The 23,854-nt window shown below is 38.3% G+C and overlaps 1 protein-coding gene across 1 annotated transcript in view; it reads right to left on the reverse strand.

The window, feature by feature from the left end:
* Positions 1 to 7,177: 7,177 nt before the first annotated feature.
* LOC118339347 (ephrin type-A receptor 6-like) overlaps positions 7,178 to 23,854 on the reverse strand; it is a 74,307-nt gene continuing 57,630 nt past the window's right edge. The window contains exon 4 of the mRNA XM_035676931.1: positions 7,178 to 7,389. Within this exon, the coding sequence (XP_035532824.1) occupies positions 7,178 to 7,389 (212 nt within the window). The remainder of the gene's footprint in view (positions 7,390 to 23,854) is intronic.

The raw sequence follows: 23,854 nt of genomic DNA on the forward strand, positions 1-23,854 counted from the left end.
GCTAAATCCAACACACTTGTCCTTTAACTTGGTGAGTCAAGGAAGGAAATAAAAATCAATAAGCAACTGTTTCAATACTATTGACAAGAGCTGGTAGTTGGACTTATATATATGCCTAATCAATACAGATTTGCTGTACTGTTGACAGCCACATTCAAACCATGATCAGTGCTAAATCACAGATTAGAAATCTGTGCCTGAAATGCCTTATAAAGTAAGAGTATGGTTAATGTGGATCGCCACAGTAATAATTAATAATTGCTGTTTATTTATCACTGAAAAGACCATACAAATCATCTTAGACACATGTATTAGAAGCAGAACATAACAATCCCTCTTTATGTAAAAAAAAGGTTTAATACAGTGCATGCTGTTGATAATAAGCTAAAAACATATTTAAACAACTTAACTGAAATGATCTGTGGCAGAGACCCCAGCACAATGAATGTAATGCATATCAGCAAACAAGCAGTTTTACTGTCAAAGAGGTGTTGACCTGTCTGTGTGGCCCGTCATCGTACTGAAATGCAAATAACTCACAATAGTTGGGATGGTCACTTAAATTGTTTTTAGCTTCCTCAAGTATCACATTCAGGCACACAATTTCAAGTTTTTTTTTTTACACTGCACACATACACAAGTGCACAGATGTCTCTATGTGCCTGCATCGCTTCCCTCACACTCTCTTTATCCTCTGCCCACATTTCTTGTCAGCTAATTTACCCTCTTTTTCATTCTGTCACCCCTTTCTTTGCTCTTTCAATCCTCTCCTCACTCAATCATCTTCTCATACTGTGCTTCTCATTTTCTATGTTCTTTCACCCTCTTCTTTTTCTCTGTCACTTCATCTGTCTCTGTCCCAACTCTTCTCCTGCTCTCCACATTGATAACACCCCTCTCTCTTTCTCTATCTCTCTCCTCTCTATTTACATCTCAGACTTACTCCCTCACTTCTCCTCTGTTCACTTAACCTTCCATATCCTCATCAAGCTGCCACTTGTCCTCCAGCTGCCTCTGGCTGTTTTCTCTTCTTCCTGACCCAGTCACCTACTTTTGGGAAGGCACCCAGGGTCCCCTTGAGCAAGGCAGCATTTGGGAAATCACACCTCTTCTCTGATGTGTGGGAGTTTACTGCTTATTTAGTAGTACACAGATGGTGGAAGGGACCACATATTGATTTATTCATGTGGGAAGCAACTGAGTCTATTGAAACAATTTGGTATTGACCCAAAAATATTTTTAGACCTATATACAAGTGAAACATCAATGCTGGGGAGGATCAGGTGATTCCCCCCACACCCTCAGAGTGCTGAGGTGCAGCTTAATGGAGGTTGGGTTCTCTCTTTTCCACCTCATTTTAATAGCTTTCAGAGTTTCTACTAGGTTGTAAAAAAAAGCCTTATGGTGAATGTGAACTGTCCTAAAGATCACTGTAAGTCTGCCAGATCACAGCAGTACCACGTTCCTGGTGCCAACTTCAAGAACTACAAATGCACACATAATTTCCCCCGACTCTTTTTCTCTTTCTCCAAATATGAGGGGATTTACTTCAGGCTAAGACACTCCCCTGCTGTTAATCCTTATGCTTTATAATTCTCCACACACTGAGTCTCAGTGCATGTGTGTGTGTTAAAAAGATTGATGCCTGTGCATACATCAGATGAGCTTCACTGTATGAATCACAAAATATTGAAAAGGTTATGCCTGACAGGAAATTATCACAGGCCTTAGCTTTTCTACGCCACTCATGCATGTGTACAGTATTGGTGTGTGTGTGTGTGTGTGTTCCTAATGCAGCTCACCATAGAGACAACAAATCATATACTAACCTCACTGGCACAAAGCATTTACCGAAAGGGCTATCTGCATTTTAATGACTAAGTCTAATTTATCTATGGCTAGCGTACGTTATTACAGGAGACTATTGATATTCCTCACAACACATAGAAATTCACATGGCTGTCTCGTTTCTGCTGATGGCAACGCTATGCTAATGGTGTTAGAATTTCCTGTGCACCTTTCTAAACAAGCCCATCACAGAGAGGTTTAAGCGGATGTTTCTAGGGAAGCATATGTGCAAAAGTATTTGTATGTATGCATATCACTGCAGTCGCAGAATTTCTGATCACTGCAGCATGCAAGTTTTCCTTTTCTTAAGAATGTCTGCATGCTTATCTTTGAGTTGAATGAATCTGCTGACCTTATGCACATTTTAAACCTTCATAAACCACAGCAGTTTTTACATTGCTGACAATGTGATAATAGGCATTCATCATCAAAACAATGTGCCTAAAGTCATGTTAGCTGCTGATTGTGAGTGTTTGCAGGACTGTAACATATTATAGAAACAAAATACAAAATAAATGTTCTGCTCTGCTATTTCATTGCAGAGAATGAAATGAAATGAAGGAAATGAAAACTCTGAAGGTGCTTCGATCCACAGGTTACACAAATGTAACACTGGGTTTCACAGTTTGTGAAGAGAGTCTACTTAATAATGCAACAATATCACTACAACTAATGACAGAAGTACTGCATGAGCTATTTGTATGCATGAATCATCCAACAGAAACAGCAAGTCTTATATACATGTTAATCTCCACCTCTGTAACAAATCCTTTGAAATTAGTTCCTAGCTGAGGTGTGAAAATAGGATGTTAGACCGTATGGTGTTTAAATTATTTAAAAAGCAAAAGGTTGCAAATGTAGAGAACGTCTACTCAAACTTGTATGAGGTGCATCATGAGAGAAAAATAAGAATTGAATGGAAATGATTAAAGAATTTAATTAATTTAAATAAAAAAATAATAATTTAAGATCCAGTGTGTAACATTTAGAAGGCTCTTTTGGCTGAAAAAGAATAAGATATTGAAATTGATTTATTTAAATAATGTGCCAAAGAGTTAAATTAGACGAAAATTACAACTAAATCCATCAACAACAGTTGCAGATACAAATGTCTCAAAATGTTTGGAATATTGGTGGAATCCTTTATCATTCGCCCTTGCCCTGTGCTAATGACATAAATAAAGTGCATGGTTTGGTCGTGAAAAAATCTAAAGTACGGGAACAATAAATCAAATGAGTGTGTTGTTTAATAAATAATAAAGCACACATGCAACATTATTATGCCACCATTTTGTTGTTGGAACAAAACTGAACATCATGAAACATGAATTTATTTTGTCATTTTACTTGAGAGATTTTTCAGAGACACGACTTCCCGCTGAAACCCCACAGCAATCGATATCAGACAGTATGTAAACAGTTTTGGAAAGGCAGAGAGATTCCCTACAGCGTGGATTAAAAACCCACAGGTATGTGCTGGGCACAAACACAATGAACAATTCAGAAGCAATTTATAAGAAAACTAACAGTTGTGACGGGTTGTTGTCATTACAATTGGTTTTGACAGGCAGCTGTTGTGCCCTCTTCCTGGTAATGTGTACTGGTACTGAATCTTTTAGTGGCACCGAGTACCGGATGAACCGGCCCCTGTGGTTTTCTGTAAGGTACATATAGAACCTTTAAATATATTAAGCTGTTAACACTTTTGTACTTTTACTTACATTTTGAATGCAGGACTTTTAATGGAGTATTTTAAAACCATGGTATTTATACTTATACTTAAGGTAAGGATTTGAAACCACTTCTGGCCACCTGTCACAAAAAGCAGAACTGCACTGTGAACTCTTCACAGATACTTGGAAATACAAACCAGCACATGGGCTGGATTGCACACTGTACAATTACAACAAGCTATACAGTATAATCACTGACCCAACTTTAGTTTCTGTCAAGGTGATACTGGTAAAATACATCATCAGGCTGCTTATGGGCTGATAGCCAGGAATCTGTCTTCCCTTGAACATTTTAAATAGCTGCAGCTGGGTGTATTAGTGATGAAATAGGTCTTGTGTACAGCTCTGGGACCTGCCATGACTATGTGCTAAACTGGGCATCCTAATGAAATAAAAAGGCTGCGTGTAACATTGAGTTACCTGTAAAGGCTAGAGCTGTCCCCAGTGAAATAGAATAATGCATTTAATGTGTTTTGGCTGTATGAGAAAATGTATTTCTCCCAGACTCCCACATCAACACAAGGATGGAGGGAAGGAGAGAAAGAAGGGAGGAGAGAACAAAGAAGAAAATAAAAAACAAACATGTTTGGAAACAGGAAACAGGAGAGAGGGAAGGAAGAGGACAAACAACCAATAGAATATAGGGGAAAGAAAATAGTCAAGGGAGGAAGGGAGAGGGAGGAGGTAGAAAACAGAAAACACAGTGCTTGCAAATCACGAATTAAAAGCATTCTACACAGCAAACCATATCCCAGAGGATATATGGGCCTTTCAGCATAATAACCTTATTTGGAGCAAGTAGAAGAGACAACCTCTCCTTGGCCTCCTGCCATCATTTACAACAGCAGTTAAGGATGTAAAAATAAAAATACAAGAGGAACATTAACTGTAATGTCATTCTGAGTTAACTATAAGCATGTCTATCCCTACCATACCCTGCATCAAAAGCTACACACGATGACAGTAAAGACTGTGCACTTAACAAAGTATGCACACTTTAAGTTTGAAAAAGTATTCATAGCCAAGGCCCTGCAATCAAATAGATGATTTCAACAATAGCAAATATATAGAATCATCCACAAGGATCCAAAGTATACAGTAAAAGACATGCGGATTGGATTATAGTGGTCATGAATTTTTCTTCCATTCAAGAGTTACTGTGTACCTGCAGTAGATGAATGTGGCAGCAGTTACAGGAAAATTAATTTTTTTTTCTAAAAATAATGAAAAACCTGTTTCAGGCTCATTCAAATATTGTTACACATACAGCTTGGTAAGGAGTGGATGAAATTTGCAGGGGTAGGTTTATAAAAAAATAAAACGTGCCCCATGGCGTTTTCTTGTAAACAAAAAAAGTTTCTGTTTATATTCAGTGTTTTCTGTGTATCGTTGTGGTCTAACCAACATATTGAATATATTTGCATCCATGTTTACTTGCTAACAGTTTTCTTTTGCTAGGCACATTGCTGTGTTTCTTGTTGCATTACATGCATGCACGTGTGCAAACACCACAGGGCCTCACTTATAAAAACATTGCTCCGTAGCACTACCAGGGCCTTTAATTATTCGCCAAAAACAGTAAGGTGTTCCCTAGCTCATGGCCTAACTTCCTCTGCACAAATATTAAAATACCAGTAGTCTAATAATCTATATTTAAAGAATCTACCCAAAATAAAAGCTGTATTTAGCACAGGTACATTGCAGTATAGCATTATTGTGGTAAGTATCACATATTACTGTTATACAACATAACTGTTTTTATATATTCTTCTCCAGTGCAGTAAACATTCTAAGTTATTTCACCTCCCTCACATTTCAATTCGTCAAGGTATTTTTGTGCTCTCTGGATGTGTGTGTTTGTGTGTTAGGATAAGCATTGTGCTATAGCAGGCAGCCAGCTGTCAACAGGGTGGAGTTAAAAGGCCTGAGGGATTTGAACACTCCCGTCCTGCCAAGCTCACTGTCTGCCTAGACAATGGGCTTTTTCCCTCTCCTTCACCATCCCTCCATCCTTCTTCCTCCCTACCTTTGCTAAAAATCTCAGTAGACAGGAAAGCTCCTCCTACTCCTCCTCCACTTCTGTCAGTGCATGTCCATTCTCTCGTTCTTTATCTCCTTCTGCCTCTTTTGGCCATTATCTCACCTCCTCTATTCTCTCCATCGAGGAGAATCCACCCACCTTCCCTCCTGCAGAGCAACCCCACTGCCATCAATCAGCTCCTATTCTCCTCTAGGGGGAGATTGGTATCAGCACCCTCCTCCTTTTCTTTCCTCACTGTCTCCTCCATCCAGCCTTTACACTTTCTCTCCACCTTTATCTCTCTTCCTGTGACATCCCCTCTTTCTGGCTCTCTACCTTTGTCTTCCTCTCAGGCCCTCAGTATTTAATCTCAATTTTTTTTTTTAAACTTAGACATTAGTCAAATAGTGTATGCTCTGACCTACAAGCTTCTGATTAAAAAAGCATTATGTGAGTAAACACAGAACTCACACCTTAGAATAGATGTGCTATTGTGTTTACTTTGTGTACTTTGTTTAGTTTTCTGGGTTGTAACACCCCCACAAGCAATTTACACAGTGTATTGTGCTTGATAGGGAAGTAAAAGTGACCATGAAATGTGTTTTTGCCTGAAAGATTTAGTTCAACCACAAATAAGGCACTGAAAAACAAGGTTGTGTTTTGAACTACCTTTACACAAAAAAGGTAAAAAACAAAGTTGTGATCAAACAGTTTCAGATATGACAACCACAAAAAAACGGCACAGTTAAGAGCTTCGTAAATTTAAAAAACTTTTTTACCTCTGAAATATGAAGATATTAGACAAATGAACAGGTTCATAATAACTCTAGTCTGAATATCTTTGTGCGAACATTGAATTTTATAAATGGTAAAATATGAAAAAAAACAACCATAAAATGCGTCTAGACCAGTTAGGGATTAACTGCTTTAATAGCTATCCAAAAGTAAGACACAGTGCACTGGAAAGCCTATATGGATTTCTATGAGCATAAGTATGGTGTTGCATCATCTGAGTCTAAATTTAGACATGAAAACATTATATGAAGAGCCAAGCCTTTCTGAAGATTTCCTCTGCAAACAACTTGCAGGGAACTGTAAACTCACAGCTTCTCCTTTGTGCTGCCATAAAAGACAAATACACTCTTCCACCCTGTGGAGCTCTCAGACGTGGCCCCCGTCTATCTCAGTGACAGCTAAATGGCTTTTTAATTAAAGGAGAATTAGTCCGGTTAAACTGTAATTTAATGCAAATATGAAGTCGTAATGACAGTCAGTGAATCATCAATGAAGACGAGGCAGCTGAACAAAAGCCATGTAATTCACCCAGAGACTCTGTAATGTACAGTTTCACACCAGATAAGTCCTGAAGACGAGACTGGATTTACAGCCGCAGCAAATTCTGAGAGACCACTGGAGTAATCCACCAGCTCTAAAGACAAAGCAGTAACTCACCCAGCCTGTCAGGCATACACAAGTATAGAAATCTCACATGACTTCACAATTAACAAAGTTGCAGTGATGGCAGTGAGGTTCTCCCCTCACTCTGATCACATCAAAAAGGATGACTTGAAGCTCTCTATGAGGTTTCGTAATAGATAATAAGTATTGTGTCCTGTTTGCTGGCATACTCACGTGTACAAGCCATAGTTGGAGGATCTTTCTCAGCCCTGAAGAAGCCCTTCTCACAGCGGCAGATAGCAGAACCTTCTCCATAGCTGAAACTATGTGGAGGGCACTTTGAGCACTTGATGTTTCCAGCATACGCCTTGTAGAAGCCTGGGTGGCATGCTGGGGGTGACAGAGAGACAATGTGACAAGATATGAGAGCAAAACCAGGACATGTCATGGGTGCACAGGTAAAAATATCAGACAACACATATCCTTATAATGTTTCCCAATGCATGAGGACCCATTGAGACACATCTATAGCAGCCATACCTATAACATCAGTCTTCAAGAGGCAATGGAGTTGCCTGATTTCTCTCAATAATCATCATGAATTTAGTTTTATCAGTTATCAGACATGCATATCTCATGACATGAACCGATTCATGACAATAACAATAATATGGAAATTGATGCAGCAAGGTTTCCTTACATAATTAAACCATCTGCTCTGGTTTTGGGAACTTTTACTCTACCTGTACATCTTTTAAAAGCAAATTATTCTAAAGATTGAATACATTTTTAACAAAACAAAGGAAGCTGAGCATTCACATATATCACCTGTTACACCTGCCTAAGGGTTTTTTTTTTGTAGTTTTTTTTAGACCCCTATAGGGTATTACCTTTACTGTAGTTCATTGGTTGATCCATATAAAAACCCAATAGACTTTGTTGGGAGGCAGTCTTATAGATCAGTTTCTTTTGTTAAATGTGGGTTTCCATTCTTCAAAGACATCAACAGAAAAACATCACAATGTCAGAGAAATCCGAGAGAAAACACATTGCTAACAGAATTGGACTTAAATAAAGAGGTGCAAATATTTAATGTATGTCAAAAATGTTGTATAACATGTAAATGTTGTAAACTGCAAAATCTCAATAGTATGCCTACCAAAGACACAGTGAAATAATCCTTTTTCTCAAATGGCATTTTAACAGTTCACAGTAGGAAAAGCTCTAGCGCAAAGGGACTTAAACTGAACAGTTGCTAATGTATGCATGTCACAAGTAACTGTGCTTTTTCTGCTTTGACAAGACATATTATTAAAGAAAAGATAAATGTGTAAGTGTGACATTAAAAATACCAATAAATCTGTCAGGATCTGTGCCACTGTGAATGAAGCAGTCTGCCACATAGAGGATAGATACGCTTAACTAGTGAAAGGGAAAATGTGTAGGTATACCTTGGGTCTGTCAAAAATCTACTGTACCAACAGTAATGAAAACATAAAACACATTTAAACGGGAAGAATTGAACTCACTCTCATAGCATGCAATTGCGTAGTGTTCCTCATTAACAATAGAGACCACATGCTGAAATGAAGTGTGAGGAACTAGAAATATAATTTTCTACAAAGAAGCCATACTGGCCTGACATTGGTAAGCATAGTCTTTGTCACACTAGGCTACATAACTGGAAGTTGTCAGATCTCTGTACTGTTCACACTATGCATCTATATAATTGGGAGTCTTGTGGTTTTCACACAACTTGACTGATCAGCCAGCTTCAGTAATCAATACAGACATTATTAAACAATTAGTAAACTAATAACTAACAATGCTCAACGTCAGACAACCGTACCATACTTTAACAGTTAGCTAGTGTTTCTGTAGTGTGGACAAAACATTAAGAAATTTACAAATTAGCAGTTTGGGTTAAACTAAAAGCTCCCTTTGCCAAACTCCCTTTAAGGAATATTTTATTTTAACAATTCCTTGTAGCAATACATAGCTTTAGAAACACAAGCTAAAGTGTGTCATATATAGACAATCTTATTGTCAATTCGGCATCAATAAAAGGGGGGAGGGGATGACTTGCAGCAAGGGGCCACAGGTTAGATTCGAACAACTGGCCGCTTCATCAAGGACTTTAGTACATGGGGTGCCAGCTCTACCAGTTCAAACATACTGTCGGGGAGTCAGAAAGAGTCAATTGTGAATCATTAACAGAACAATGAACTAATTAGAAATAACATAAAAGGAACATGAGGACATATTAAAAACAACAACTGTAAAGATACTGTATCAAACAAACTTTAAGCTAGAACATAATGTTGAGGCTTTGTTTGTATCTTCTTCTTCTTTGTATCTGTCTTTTGCATGGTCTTCAACCAATGTTCTTTAGACAAGCTCTCAGTTTTTGGGCAGTTTATTTTGCCCTTGTATTGGTTGTGGCCAGTTTCTGAAGTGCGAAAGATAAACTTTATTTAGTACAAAATTAAAATTTGTTCACCTCAACGTTCAAAGCCTCCTTTGTAGTTGTGGTCTTTCAGTGGGAGAAGAACTGGGAATGAGAGGCGGACCATTACAATAAGAATTCTCACTAAAATAAGTGCTGGTTTGTGGATGACATACATGCCGAACTGAACACTGACTCATAACACTGTTAATTCACAGTCTATTATGTGTGTGTGTGACAGTATATGATGAGGTTTTTTGGGGGGGCTGTTAGCAAAGTAACTATCCGCTTTGCCGCTTCCTGTCAGGTGCTGGAGAAAAGCCATGTTTTGCTCTCACTTGTAAGATCAGACACGACCAAATAGCCTACTAGTGGCTGAATTCCATTCAGCTGCTTCAGTTTCAGGGTCCTGGTTTTGCTCACTATCATACGTCATGACTTACTGGGACACACATGAATAGATCAGAGCCATTGCAAATGATATTAGTAACACCTGTGCTTTTCCAACTAAGAAGTCAAAATGTCTTCTAAAAACGATCTATTCAGAATATCATAAAACGCTGTTTCTGCACTGAGCAAGTAGAAAATAAAACTAATATATAGTAGTATTAAAAGTTACAAGAAACTGGTCTACCTATTCAGCAAAGCCACTAAGAATCTAAGAATTGCTTATATAAATATATAAATATAAATATATATATATATATTTCTGTAATTTTAAAAAGAATATGTGTAAAGCTCTAAATCCCTTTTTCCTAACAGAGGGCTTTTAAACACCTTGGTTTGGTGCATGGAAAATGTTGCCAAAATGAGTCTGTTTTTGTTCTAATCCAGCGCTAACTGCTGAACTTATTCCAGCAGCTCTGTGTATGAAAGCGTGTAATGAAGAAGCTTTCTGTTGGTTACACATTCACACAAAACACATGTATTACTATGAAAGTTTTCTGTAATTCACAGAATGAATAGCAAAAGTGTGCCAAGATCGCATGCATTGTGAATTTTGTACTGCCATAGCATAAAAATGTGTAATGTCTCATTTCATATGCTAAAGGAGAAAGGACAGGAAGCACTTCTCTAAACAATTTCTATAGTGTAAATTGAAGTTCTTCAGTGTGGGTTTGATTGATAAATTATGACATGTTTAAAATACTTCAGTGTGAAACATAAACAGACAAACATAATACAGAAAACCAGCTTCCATTAATTAAAAAAAATGGACGATAAGCTTACAAGAGTTAACAAAAGTCTTCACACTAGGGACAGACTGCAACTGCCTTTTAATCGCATTTTCTCAACCTCCAGAGCACTTCCGTGTCACAAAGACGTGCAAAAGTCACCTGCCTGGTGAGATTTCCATTGCTGTTGCTTGTCACCAAGCACATCGATTTAACAAGGTAACACAAGCTGAGCCATTTGAAGGGATTCACCTTGAAGCACCTAGTGCCTTTGTGTGTCTCCATTGCTGCCTGTGATAAATGGAGCTGTAGGGAGGACAAGGAAGCGCCCGAAACCACTACTGCTCTGATCAAATGGGGACAATTAGGACTGAGGCAAAGAGGTTAACACACAGACACACACACTACAGGGGGTCGACGTGATTTTTTTTGGTGTGTTTCAGTTATATATAAAATGCTAAATTTTGAACATTAATGACTTCAATTTAAAAATATTCAGATTGATGTTGGCCTTCAAAAAACATGCATGCATGCAGCATGCGCGCGCGCACACACACACACACACACACACACAGTATCTGTATCAGTATGATAAGTGGCACCCCCATGGCGTACCAAGGCTGCCTCCATCATTAACCTCTGATACCGGCATGTCCTTGAGTCAAAAACCGTCAGTCAACTCTTCCCACCCCACTGGACCCTGTTTTAGACTCTGTCAACCTAATGATGCCTCTGTCCGACCTTCGCTGAACTGAGGGGATGTTCCTTTTCGAACCTCTCAGCGTCCTGCTGCAATCTGTCTGGCCAGGCTCTGTTCCAAGGCCACGTTGGTGCTGTACAATGGCTGGTCATGCATCACCCCAGGAACGACACACACATGGTGGCAAGGAGGTTAGCACACACATGCTGGTATGCGCACACACACCAGTGACACATGGCAACAGCAGTGACAAACAGCAAGTTGAACTAAACTAGACAGCTTGTCAGATTTTGACTGGAAAAAAGACAAGCATGTCCTTAATGCTTAAGTCTTCATTGCTGATCCATCAAGAACAACAATTTTCTCCTTATTTAAAATCATGGAAGCATTTATATGTAGTGTGTGATTACTGCGGCAGTAATAAAAATACACCTCTATTATTTCCCCAGTTAAGGTGTCTGATCCATACAGATGAAAAAGACTTGGTATTGGAAAAAGTTTGCACGTTAGGCTGCTGGTGGTCTGGTAACGAGTGAGTATGACAGTCAAAACAAAATAGCAAAGCAGAGCAAGACTGAATGTGTGTGTGTTGCATAAGGCTGTGCAAAATGACCAAAATCTCATATCCCGATTTAGATTATTTTATATCCACTAAAAATATCATGATATAGCACATTTTCTGCAAATTCAATGAATAAATTGTGAATATAAAATTACCACATGGAAAGACCTCTTTCTTTACATTTTGATTTATCAACTCAACAAATTAAACTACTGATTATTGTTCTTCTTTTTATTAACTTTTTTCGGTTTTCTGGTCTGTGTCCGACTTTTAATATCCAAACCATGTCCATGTGACAGAAGCAGCCCCTCTTTTAGATATGAGCTCCTCGTTTTGTCTGAGTCCTTCTCCTGTTCAGAATTACTCCAACTCTGTGTCACTTCACTCTCCTCCATTTTTGTTTGTGTTGGCTTCATGAAAATGTTCCAACTGCATCTGTGCCGTGTGGAAGAACACGAAGCGTTGTCCAAATGACAAACAATATTGCAGTGATTTGCGACACAATTAAATAAATCATAGAATAATATGAAATGTTGCTGTCACACAATGTGTCATCATATCAAACAGCCCTAGGGTTGTGTGTGCGAGTGTTGCTGCAATGAATCCCTTTTGTAACAGGTTCATCAGCCCAAGGGTCATAGAAACAACAAATGAATAAAAGTTGGTTACCATTTTCTGTGAAGCCAACATCTAAACTGAATGTACTTAAATAGAAATCAAGATGTCTTAATGAGTATGGATATTATATGTGTTGTATTATGCTGTATTATTATATTTCTATATTTAAGGATAACATGTACAGATGCTCATATTCCTCATGTAAGCATCAAGTGTTCTATGGCTGTATTGATAGTGAGAAGGAACATATTGTACTGTATGTTTGCCTGTCAGACAGAAGCATGATATGACACTCATACGGTTTGTTGCTCCTGACACCAGAGCCCATGACAGGCATTTAAACTGTGTGAGCACAGAGGAAACACAACAGCTGCTGAAGCAGTCACTGCTTGTGTCACTGAATTACAAAACTTCTTATCTGACCTCATGCCCACCTACTTTTAAGATACAGTCATGGTGTTTTATATTTATATTAAATTTATATTAGACATCATAATATATTATAAAGGGCTTTTGTCAATTCTTCAAATGTATTATGCATACATTAAAATGCATTCTCCAGGTAATCGATTACTGATATGGTAATAAATGGTTCTTTATTGAAGGTAGTTCCAGAAAGAAAAATCTTTATCTTTATGTGTATGGATTTCTTTTAAACAGAAGCAATTTGAATGTATACTGTCCACACCTAGAAATGAGTAGGGGATGAGAGAATAGTATCTTGACCCACTGGCCTTTGGGGCTCTGATCTAACTAGGCCCTCAGCCCAAGGTTAATGAGATCTGGAAGTCATCCAGAACATCTTCAAGCCGAGTCGGGCTCAGAGCCCCGAGCCTGGCCCTGAGACCCAGAGGCGGCAGATTGGTTGGTGAGGCCCACTACTTCATACTCACTGGACCTGAACAACATCAGAGCAACTGGCAGGCAGATCATGTAGGGGGAGTAGACCTGTCTGTCTGTCTTTTTGCCTCTGCCTGTTTATCTGTCTCTCTACTTTCTATACTGTACATTATGACTATCTGCTGGAACTCATTTTGCTTTTCTGATTGGTTCAATAAACATTTTGGTTAGCGACGCAGTGACCCTTTTGTTTTAAGCATCTGGACAATTTGGTGGTTCCACTTGTGTTTTTATTGTTTTTGAGATATTTGAATAAAATAAAGTGATTTACTTACTTTAAAGTGAGTTTACGCAGCATTATATAAACACTATATGAAAGACACCTAACTCCTACAATTTCTCAACTAGAATTTCCACCCAGTATCCTTAAGGATTACGTCCAGAGTGGACAATTGTGCATGTTTCATGTAATTTATTTGCCATAACACAATCTTTCCCTATCTGTGTACTATAGTTGCCATGAGCAGATATTGCAGAAAACAAGAATGGATGAAAGCACCTCTCATAGTGCAATCTATCGTATTTTAAATTTGATTTCTAATCTGGATAAAACACAGTTGTTCTGGAAGCCATTGAATATATCTCCTAAACTATTCATCACAGAAGTTCTGAATAATGTGTAGTTGAAAACCATTAACCCTGTTGGCGTAGGGGTCAAGGTGACAGCGGTGAACCACAACATCCCTTGTTGCATGTCATTTCCCAGTTCTCTCTCCCCAAACTTCCTGTCATCTCTCCACTGCATGTTCAAATTTTTTTTATTAAAAAACATATTTCATTTTATAGACCATGTTTTTTATATGTAAATGCAGTCAGGTTCTATCTATCTATCTCAAGTCAGTAAGGATTAATTTTCAATCTTAAATCTTGTAGTAAAAACTGAGCTTATTAAATAATAGTAGTTTGGCTTTGAGAGGTTAAAGGTTAAGTGTGCCGTGAGGGTCTAAATGTTGTTGGCAACAGTGGCAATGAGTCCAACACATCCCATAATATAGCCTTCTTCTTTACTGGTATCTGCATGTGTGTGTAGGTCTGAGTGCATGTGTAAATGAATGATCAAACACTCTTTAGCCATTTGCAGTGTATAGCCGATGATGGTGGGCTCCTGTCCCGGTGGTCAGCGAAGAAGAACAATTCCAAGAGGAGCACAATTCTGCAGCATTTACTTGCAGAACCACATCAACAAATGTTGCAGAATAGTTCAGCTCTTGAAATCAAAGGCTGCGTGGTGAGGCGGCGATGCAAAGGATGAGAGGTTATTGCAGAGATGGTGGCATAATAGGCGCGTTGCAGCCTGAAACTTAATGCATATGGAAAAAAGGAAGATGTGTCATCTTTTAGTTTCATTCTACACAAATATTCCTCCTCCTCAGTGTTCTTCTACGAGAACAATAAAAAATCTTTATTGGTTTTTATCTGTAGTGACACAGTTCTCGTCTCTTGTCCACACATATCTAGCATTTTAGCAGAATGGTGTCTAGTCCCTTTTCTTCCTCCATATATAATAATATTCATCATGCCTCACCAAAGGAAAATTACAACCCCATTCTCCTTGCGCATGCTACATGAAACCAATTCACTTCCAAACAAAGCCTGCCAATATCAGCGGGATGAACAGTATTGAGTTCTCTTATGTCTGTGAGCCAACCATAATAGTCTGTGTTTACACATACAAGTACACTGCCTCTAGGTGTAATTCAATATGCATTTAGAAGTCACACTCTCCAGCGTCCCACAAAAAACAGTAGTGGTGGCATTTGTGGTAAACCTGCATTAAATAGTTTCACATGTAAACAGGAACGACACTCTCAAACACTCAAAATGAAAAGCCGTCCTCTCTTCTCTGTGTCAGTACATCTCTCTTACTCATCAGCCTTCCTCCCTCTCTTCATTAGCTGAAAGCAGTGAGCGCTATCTCTGATTTGCACTTGAGGATTAGTGGGCCTCTCCAATACATCTCTGCTGGAGTGTTGAGAATGGTGTTTGCTCAATTAGTGACAAAGGGTGAAAGAGGAAAAGCAGGCTTCCTCGTATGACAGCCATAAAGTAACTATAAAATCCTCTTTCCTTCACTTATTTTATTGAATCAACGTCATAATCATCTTGAAAACTTATTTGAAAAGTCTGCCAAGCTTTCTTATAATTTCAATCTTCCACTCTTTCTCATCTCTTTTCAATAATATATGATAGTACAGTATATTTACATTACATTATATTCACTGTGCCTTTAGTATTTTTCTCTATGTGATATTTGCATTGCATTTTAATGTTTTGTATGAAAACCTTCTTTATAATATTATATAAGATACATCCAGTATGTGTTAGTTAAGTGCATAGTTTCCCTTTAATTTAAAATATATATTTCCCATGTTTGCATTACCTCACCGATGTTTAGCTGCTATCTCTTGTACAGTTTTCAACCCAGTGGTTGTTACATCGTTGTATTCACTCTCTCCTACTGGCTTCCTGATTTTAATCTCAGTCATGGCATTTAGAGATCATTAAGTCCTGTGGGTTTGTAAAGCAAGTGTGTTTACTAGCAACATACCAAAGGCTAACTTGGACACAGCAAGCTGACTCAGTGATGAAGAGAGTCTCTTTCCACTTTCAGACAAACTATTATAAATGTAATGGCATTAATGCAAATCACTCACTATTTGTGGTTATTTGTTCCTTTGTGTACCCTCTTGCCACAATTATTTGAACTTCTATTGCATTGATTTTTTTTTTCCAGTTTAATTAGACTGGTATTTTGTAGCATGAAGGTGTATTGCATTCAATCAGACTAAGATACAATTACAGGAGATTCATTATTGGTGATCACAGGTAATAGAGCTAATAATAAGCTCTTAATAAGGTCCTTTATTGCCAGCCATTTTTGTTAGTAGAAAAAAACAATACTATTAACAAGGGTAATCAGATCTAAGTATCTCCTTCATTGACAACATGAAGGGGGTGACTGAGAGATGCTTTACAAAGGATTTGAATCAATTGCACTCTCCAGCAGCATGAAATCACTGCTTAATGCAACTTCTACAGGACAATGATTCTTGTTAAATACTTTTTGATTGTCACAATGATACCTCCCTCCTCCTTTCTTATTAATGGTACCTTGTGGAGTATTCTTGAAAACAAACAAAAGTTATGTTTACAGTGTTATTCACCAAAACACATTGTTTGTGTATCCTTGAGGTCTAACAAACGTGCTGAATGAATTTCCTTCGTCATAAAACTGTATTTTAAATCCCTCATTGTTTACATGGAGCAGTCTTCTTCTTTTATGCTTTTGCTGGTGAATTGAACCAAATAGTGATACCCTCACAAGGTTACTGCTCTATAGTCCTACTAGTAGTCAAAAACGCCACAAAATACCTTTAACTTATTTGAGTAAAAATGGAAAGCAGTATTCACTAAAAATCAACAAAATAGCAATATTGTCCATGTTGTGTGTTGTGCCCAAACACACACAACAGTTATTGTGAGTTTCAGTACAAGCAGGCCATCAACTAGCATGTGTTTTCTTAAATCATTGTCATCATATACGAATACTAGACATTCTAGTGTAACAAAATAAAACACAATTTGTTTCCGTTTAAGTATGACATAAATGGCCTTGTATATTTTTACACTCCAGGAAGAAAAGAAAGGTGTTTTTTTTATGTGACTAGCTGTATTCAACCAAACATTCAAGTTACAATGTAGGCATCCATCTTAGTAAAATGTTCTGGTACGCTGGATATCGATATTTTTAAGGGAGATGAAGGTGTGAGGGAAACAAAGACAGACACGCACAGAAAGAGCTTATTAACAACTAGGCAATGAATGATGTGAAGACAAAAACACAAAAAGACGCAAGAGAGTAAGAGCTAGTTTTCACCAAGGGAGACTGCTGGATGGGCTCATTCAGGGGCAGCCATCGCTTATATATCAGTGACATTATCTGAGACAAAGATCTTTTTATGGACTCTACAGAGGTCAGCCTCACTGGTCTCTTTATGGCAATGTTTATAGCAGCACAGAACGAGTCTTTTGCCAGATGAACTAACAGAGCAGTAAACTTCCTAAAAGACATCCGACTCTCTGAGAGAGAGCAGAGTTCCTCTCTAAATCTTACTTTGGAGACAAAACAGTGGCTGGTAGAGGCTTTGGGACAGACAGTAAAACAAGTGTTTTTATAGTCTGAGCTTGACTGCTGAGATAATGTCTTGACTGGCTCCAAGACAGCGCTGACCCACATTAGGATATCTCTTATGCATGATCACAACAGTAAATCTGTGATAGTACTTATTGTTGGCTAGTGGGCACTGACCCCATCAACTACTAGTGGAATGTGACACTTGTTGCCCTGCAAGCGGTGGAGTTGGTAGATGTTGATGTCGGTTAGTTGTGTCCATCTCTTCAACACAGCACAGAGCAAGAAGTATTAATGGAATAGTCTGATGTTCTGGGAAATACGCTTATTCGCTCTTTTGCTGCGAGTTAGATGAGAGAAGTGACTAATCGATACCACTCTCATGTCCGGATGGTATATGAGCTACAGCCAGGAGAGCTTTCATGCTTAGCTTAGCGTAACAGAAAAACTGGAAATAAGAGGAAACAGCTAGACTAGTTCTGTCTAAAGGTAGCACAATCTGCCAAAATGTACACATTTTCGATTAACAAGCATTAGACAGACATTGATATGCATATTGATAATCCGCACATTAAGATTTCTGATGATTTTTCACTGACTGATTGATTGATTTTCTGACCTTTCATCTAGTGCCACAGTCAAGACAGAATTTCCCTTTGTGGGGAAAGACAAGGTTCCTTAAAAATCTAATGGCTAGATTTATGTGAAAATGTGCCAGCCAGAAAGCCATACTCAGTAACGCTTTGCTCAGGGGCAACAGATCTACAGCAGTATGTCAGCTGATTGAGGCGACACTAAAGTAAAATAGTACAAGTAGAAAAAATATATTCATACTTTAAACTATGCAAGGTACAGCTCTCCATTTTAAAATATTTATTCTTGTGTGTCAGCCTTTTTTTTATTATTATTACCTATTTGCTTTCAGTTTACTGATACTGTTCCTCAGTTGTATTTATGTTGGTTCTGTCTCTTGCTCTACCATCTGTAGTATGCTTGTGTCCCATGCTATGTGAATGTCAGTTTATTGAAAGAAGATTAAATCTTCATAGTACAAACCTTCATTCACTGCCTCTAGAATAGCTTACTTTACATTCATATTCACCCCACTGTTACTAAGTTTAATTATGAAACTCGCCAGGCTATGTGCCTCTCGAATAAAAAAGAATGTGTGTCAATGTGTGCATGTAGAGGCCTAATGAATTTATTATAAGGTGTTATGAAGATTAGCATGACTTAGCCCCAAACTTTTCCCTCACTCCCTGCCTTCCTTCCGCATGATTGATGCTGATTGTGGTTTTAACACGCTGTTAAATCGACAGCAAATCGTCTTTAGCAGAGGTCGCATTAGCATAAAGGCCTTCTTGTGGAAAATAAACAACGGCAATGTCTTCTCAAAAACAGCACAAACAAAAGAGGGAGATAATGACATGGCAGCCCTTTAGTAACATCAACAACAACATAATGGAGCTGGAGTGAAATTAAAATGGATCAGTCAATTTAAATGCCTTTGGCGAAGCTCTCTCTCTTCCTCCCTCTCTTCCTCTCTCTCTCTCTCTCGATTCGGTTTATTTTAACTTCCTTAATCTCACTCTGACGGACCTACGCAAACAGGCTCAAATCCATTCAAGTGAATGCATTAGAGAAAAATATTTACAAATGCAAAGAAGTATACACATACTGTATAGCATGAGCATGCATCAAGATGTACAACTGTGAACACATTGCAGATTGCAAACATTTAATTTCCTTTGAGACGAGCAGCATCTTGAGCATCTCTCACAGCACTAAGAGAGAATGATGGAGGTGGTAGCACAGAAAAAGAAGAAAATCTCCAAAGGAGTCCAGAAAATGAAATGGTGAAATAAATAATGATGATGGGATGCCGTAACAGGTAATGAGTGTTGGTAAAAAGTGTCAAATTGTATTTCTGAGAAGCAGCTGTATAGGGATGTCAACACATGCAGTTAGTGAGAAGTGAGAAAATCTTGTCACCCTTTGAGTGCGAAGGCGTCATATGTATTTCTGAACAAAAATTGATAAAAACAAGTTCTACTGAGTGCCAAAACAGAAGGAGAGAAAAGATGATACAAGACATCTTTGTGTGATTACACTGTTGAGTCTACCAGCTATGGTACAGCTACATGTGAGAAGACGTGGACTTAGTAGCTGATGGTGATAATTTTTACACAGACTACTGGAGTGGTAAAAAACAACAAGACTTTAAGTATATATTACATTGAGGTAGAATGGTTTTGTGTAAATAGTGACAAGTTTATGACAATTTGCCAGAGTAGAACCAATATGGGAAAATTTGACATTTTGGCCTGAGGATGGTAAAAAAAAAAGATGTAGAAAGTGTTCATATCATACTTATTTAGGAAAATAACCCTTTTTTCACAGTAGCCATTTTAACATGAAATAGTAGGGTGAACACAGGTGTTACCAATGATACAAATTAAGGTAATTCTGAGCAGAGCCTTTCCAGTGACCCCTCATGCACAATAGCAGCACCATAACTCTGTTGAATATGGAATATAACCTTAATTATCATCACTGGTAACACCTGTGTTTACAATACTATTTCCTGTCAAAATGGCTGCTGTGAAAAAGGTCTATGAATGGGTCAGAGGCAGGTTTGTCAGGGTAGCAAGTGAGCTAGCATGGCATACGGCATGTCTGAGCAACAGAAGTACAGGAGGACTGCACTCTATTGTGCAAAAACCTGCTCATGTGCTAGCTCATACATGACAAATGAAACAGAGGAATTGTTTATTTTGGCCACAGAATAGTGTTTGTAATACACTGAGCATGCAGATGGACTGCAATGAAGTGGATTATGAGGCTGAAGTGGTTTCTTCTACAGTTCTGAAACATGTGGAGGCTTGTCATTATAAACAGCTTACCCAGCATCACTTACTATAGGTCTGCAGTGGGTGAGGGAAGATCTTAACGCTCTCTCAAATTGTATCTCCAGGAACTATTAATACAGGTTATTTGCCACTGTAGCTGTGGCAATTAGACTTATAACTTAGAAAATGTAAAAAATAATAACGATAATACAATAAAAAGATAATGAAGTACAGTGACTGACACCTTAGTTTCTGCCTGTGGAAAAGTATTATTATGTAAAACACATCATAGCTGTCAGGAATCTTTTCTGCAAAAGCTCCACTTCAACCAAACAGAGTGTGTATTAATAGCAAGTTTGGATAACTATTTATAATAATGAACTAGATAAAAAATAATTTCACTCACTACCACGCTTTAGAAAAATGTACATAGTTTTATTACAAACAGTTGAAAATTCAACTGGACAAAATAAAGCCTTTACAAGCCTTAAAAGAGAATGCACTTGCTTTATTTTATGGTTGACATGCTACTGTACACTATAAGCCTTTCTGGTCCAGTTCGAGTTTGTGACTTGAGAGAACTTGCTTAGCAAAGGACAGAAAGCACTCCAAGTGCAGTCATCTGGGATGATGGAGTACGCATTCATGGGACTAGCGGGAAGCATTTGCCAGTAATTAGGGGAGAATGAGCACGATTGGAGTGCAAGCATCGCTTGTTAATGATCTGAGGACAACACACTCTACCCTGCACACTGAAATAACGAACACACACATTTTCAAACTCACTCATTTTACCAAAGTTGTTTCACGCAAAGGCAGTTCTGTTAGTATAGGAAACGTAGTTTCATCAAGTGTCATCTGACGGTTGGAACGGATTAAATCTTCTCTCCTTCGAACACTACGGCAATGTGCCAATCAATGGACCATAACATGTACAGAGGTACAATGAGGCAGAGCCAGAAGCTGTTCCAACATTTACACAGTAATCATTTCCCTGTACTTAACATAAAGAACATGTGCACTCTATATGAAAAATATATGTGTGGGTGGTGCAATGTTTGGAATGGACACTTTTAATTGCTTAAACGATGTTGATGACATTTGTTAAGGATTTATTCTTCTTCCAAACTACCTGCCTCTCATGTGTATGTGGTAGGGTCGAAGCACAGTAAAGGAGGGAGGGAGGGGGCTTGCCTGCCAAGCTGTGGCAGTCATGTTAAACAGCTTGGCCCAGTCTCTTCATTCACACTCTTCTGCTGTGAGTCCTCACAGTTTCGCAAAGACATCTCATACGACTACCATAATATAGCCTAATTAGCGGCTGCAGCTGTAAAGTAGCAGCATTCAGTTATTCAAAATCTTAATTGTACATTAATCACAAAGGCGGGTAATTAAATAATGCATTAAATAGGTTTTTTTTAAGTTTCGGCATCCAGCAGAGTGAGATGAAGATTTCTAATCAGACCTATGGAAGAAAAGATTAGCTTTGCTGCTTTGTTTAAAATGAGCTGTCAAGGGCGGTGTGAAAACTGTACAGGTGTGAGTGGGAGTGGGAAGTGAGTGTGAGTGTGTACACTTGTGTGGATGTATGGAGAACAAATACCTACGAGTGGTTGGAGACCGTGTGCAAGTGGGAGGGTGAGAATGTAGGTAGGTTAAGTGTTTTCAACCTTCTATTTCTATATAATCTCTCTCTCTAACTCTGTCTGTATGAGCAACTGTCTGTGAGTGCGAGGCTGTGTGTATGTGTTTGTCTTTGGCAGTGTGCGTTTCCTGTTGACAGGAAATGTTTGAAAAACAAAGCCCCAAAACAAATAAGAACTTCTTTCGGCCGCTCAGAGAGCCAGATGTTGATATTTGAACTTGCCTTCAGGCTGCACTACCTGGCATGTAATGTAACACACTTTGGCTGTTGTGCCTACACCCCCAATGTAATGATTCCCCAACAGCACATTGGCTCAATTTTCACCTGAACAACAAGATGCATATTGAGACATCTGAGACAGTAAATGTTGATAGCTGTTCTTTATATACAGTAGTTTGGCTTAGATATATAAGACTTCTCTTTATGTAGTGTGCTCCTGCTGAGCCTCATGGGATAGCGCACAGCAATTAGAGGTTGGTAAGCAAGGTTGGATTGATGGTTCTTAAAGACTCACATCCACCAAGTTCATTAGTTGTGGATTGCGATGACTGAATATCTCCTGTGAGAGCCAAAATAATAAAGATATGTTGTCAGGGTTACAAGAATGCATTCAGAGTCAAGAACAACAAGTGAGTGATCCCTGGGTCTAATTCCACGTGAAACAAACAATTTGCAGCTAACCATGAATAGTATGCTTGTTATTATCAATACTACTGTATGTCAGATGTTTTCTAACAGTTTCTGTTTAATCATCTATTCCTTTGATTTCTCTTTTTTTTTGATAAACAGCCAGTAATAACCCTACATTCACTGACACAGACAGAATACCAGCTGTCTGTCTCTCAAGCTCTATTAAAAAAGCAACAGAAACAGACCAACAGATACTTTGATCTGGTGCAGGGGGATGGCATGTAGTGCTGGCACAGACCACTGCCACACAGCTAAAACATCTTTTACACCAAAGCTATTAATAATTCCCTACATCAACCAAATCAATTTATGGTGCATTAATAATTATGGTTTGTGTGTGTTTTGTGAACCACTTTAGCTATATGCATTGTTTTACTAGCGCAGTGTGTGGATACAATTGTCCAGAATGTTTGAAATACAGTTAATAAATTGAGTGAATTTCTTAGGTAATTTACAATAACGTCTGCCCTGATTAAATATGATATGGTCATTTGATAATGACAATAATATTCATAATAATAATAATAAATCTTCAAACATATTGCACTGTATCAGAGGTGGAGCACATTCACTGGATTATATCTGGTACTAAATAAAAAGCTCTCATTTATGGGCATATAATCCCAATTTACACACACTTCCACACACAGATGAGCAGGCAGTATATCCTTCTCAGATTCCTCTCTGATCTATAGAGTGTAATAGTGTTTAATAAGGCTGACATTACGCTGGGATAATCCCACTCTCTCATGCACCGACACACAACCAATTCCATTTCCACCGCCTCAGCTGTTTTCTGTGCGCTCCAAAAGCTCATTTCAAGAAAAGGAGGCCGGGGTGCAAAACGAGGCCTCAAATATCAATTACCACTGATGGGAGAGAGGCAAAAAAGCTGATGGATGCTACATTTCCTCAAATCCTTTGCTATTCTTTTCATTTTAGTTTAATATGTTTTTTTATTATAGAGCGATAACAGCATATGATGAGGAATAATTAATTCTAATTGGACTAATATAAGACCTAGGAGTGGCAAAAATGCAGAGCCGTTAAAATGTGTGCGGACCTGATTGTGTGTGTGTGTTGTGTGTTGAAAGAAGCAAACAGATGGATTATATTTGCATGCAGGGGAAATTTGACT

This window comes from Morone saxatilis, unplaced genomic scaffold (genome assembly GCF_004916995.1).
Source record: "Morone saxatilis isolate NCDOM2014 unplaced genomic scaffold, NCSU_SB_2.0 Contig5, whole genome shotgun sequence".
Classification (NCBI taxonomy): Eukaryota; Metazoa; Chordata; class Actinopteri; family Moronidae; genus Morone; species Morone saxatilis.